Raw genomic sequence first — 1,899 nt, forward strand, 5'->3', positions numbered from 1 at the left:
GTTCGCTAGACTTTTAATTAAAAGTTAACTGTGATCTATTCCTATTCGTAAGTCCAGCTGTTGGGCTAATGGTTTTTTATTAACATTTGGTTCTCTGGCGGAATTTTTCGTGTCAAGTGGAAATTGAATTAAAGCTGATTGCAGTCGAGCAGGTCAAGTGTCGAAACTGGAAATGGAAATAAAAAAAACGAAATGGCGACTACACAGCAGATGTGAAGCTGGTCAAAGTAAAAGGCAAAGCCAAAACGGAAATGTGACACGTTGTACTACGATGCGCTGTGGCAATGGCTGCCAGCGTTTCCGGTTGCCACAAAAATTAATTTCATTAATGCACACGGCTAGCTGCAAATGAATGGAAAGCGGACTCTGCAATTACGCAATGAGGTACTCAATGAATGGGCTGGTGGCTGCTTCGATAGCTTCCATTCGCAGAGCGCGCACCGCTTTAATCAACACAAATGGAAATACAGTAGTGCAATCTATTTTATGGCAGCTGCCGCTTCAGCTCCGATAGGCGCGTTAGAAACTCGTCCCGTGCCGCACGCCGCTGCCCCAAAGCCTCCAGCGGCACAAGCTGCTCGCACTGGCGCGCTATCTCGGCCAGCGTCTCGCTCTCGGCGCACACATTCGGTGTCGGTCCGTAGGTTGCGCTCACAGCGGCAATCTCGCCGCCAAAGCGCTGGAAATAGTCCGACACGCCGCCGGGCGCATTTAGATGTGCCGTCTCCAATGAACCCATCAATGCATAGCGCATGCCCAGACCATCGCTCAGCACGCGATCCGCATCTGCCACACTGATGATGCCCGCTGCCACCAGGCGCCACACCTCATTCAGTATGGCGTACTGTATGCGATTTGTGGCAAAGCCCTGAATCTCCCTTTTTAGCACCACCGGACGCTGACCCAGCGCCAGCATCAGCGTACGTGTGCGCTCCACAGCCTCCGTGTTGGTCCAGGGTGCTGGCACCAGTTCTACGAGGGGTATAAAGTAGGGTGGATTAAGTGGATGCGCCACAAGCATCTGTATTCAATAGAGAAACAGATAGAGAGACGAGAAGAAATCAGTTAGACTGTCAGTATTGTGAATATAGAGAGATTAATAAAGCAAGAGAAATAGAGTTATAGTTAGAGTGTGTGAGAGAGGGAGAGATAGACTTAGAGCTAGGTAGAAAGATATAGATAGAGAAGAAGATTGAGATGGAGTATTAACCTGAGAGCGCCGTTTCAGCGGTTCGGTGTAGAGCGAGGGCATAAATGTGCTCGTCGAGCTGGCTACAACGGTTTGAGGCTCCAGCAGCTCATCCAATTGAGCATAGAGCGAACGCTTCAGCTCCAGCTGCTCCGGCACGCATTCCTGAATGTGCAGAGCATCCTGCACGAGTTGCTCCAGCTGTATGCAGCCACTGATGAGCGCGTATTGCCGCTCAGCTGACAATTCTCCACGCAGTCTGCCTTTTGACTCTAGTTGCTGCAATTCCTTGCGCAGCTCTGCCAGAGCTGTGGTCACCTGCGACTCCAGGATGTCATAGAGCTGCACACGATAACCGGCCGAGGCGAAAAGCATCGCCCAGGCACGCCCAATCAGGCCGCTGCCAACGATGCCGATCTTCTGGCCACTCATTTTGTACTGTCGCCAGACGCCAGACTCAGCGACGGGTTGAGCCCAAGATTTATCGCTTCCAGTTCGAGTTCAAGCCGCATACACATAATTAAAATGCCATTAATGATAATGACTTGTTGATTTTTGCGCTTTGGCTTTGGGGCATGCGGATTCTGTTTATCACTCAGTAATGCAAAGTGGACGCAAAAATTTAAATGGAATCGACAGAGAAAAATGCATACAATATTGTGCATTTGTGACATAAAATAAAAAAATGTATTATCCGCCAAAATAATCTT

General features: G+C 49.3%; 1 protein-coding gene across 1 annotated transcript; it reads right to left on the reverse strand.

Moving 5' to 3' along the window:
• Positions 1 to 372: 372 nt before the first annotated feature.
• Positions 373 to 1,638, reverse strand: Had2 (beta Hydroxy acid dehydrogenase 2). The gene is made up of 2 exons (XM_002049221.4): positions 1,211 to 1,638; positions 373 to 1,021 (listed from the first exon to the last, which is right to left on the reverse strand). Exons 1-2 carry the CDS (start codon positions 1,619 to 1,621, stop codon positions 485 to 487), a joined length of 948 nt encoding a protein of 315 aa, XP_002049257.1. The 5' UTR covers positions 1,622 to 1,638; the 3' UTR covers positions 373 to 484.
• Positions 1,639 to 1,899: the final 261 nt, after the last annotated feature.

The sequence above is a fragment of the Drosophila virilis genome, chromosome 5 (genome assembly GCF_030788295.1).
Source record: "Drosophila virilis strain 15010-1051.87 chromosome 5, Dvir_AGI_RSII-ME, whole genome shotgun sequence".
NCBI classification, from domain to species: domain Eukaryota; kingdom Metazoa; phylum Arthropoda; class Insecta; order Diptera; family Drosophilidae; genus Drosophila; species Drosophila virilis.

What these genes read in the sequence shown, in the direction of transcription:
- Had2 (XM_002049221.4), bottom strand. Translation starts at nt 1,621, where the DNA reads ATGAGTGGCCAGAAGATCGGCATCGTTGGCAGCGGCCTGATTGGGCGT. An exon ending in CGCTGAAACGGCGCTCTCAG is followed by an intron (nt 1,022 to 1,210) that starts GTTAATACTCCA and finishes TATTGAATACAG; the next exon opens with ATGCTTGTGGCGCATCCACT.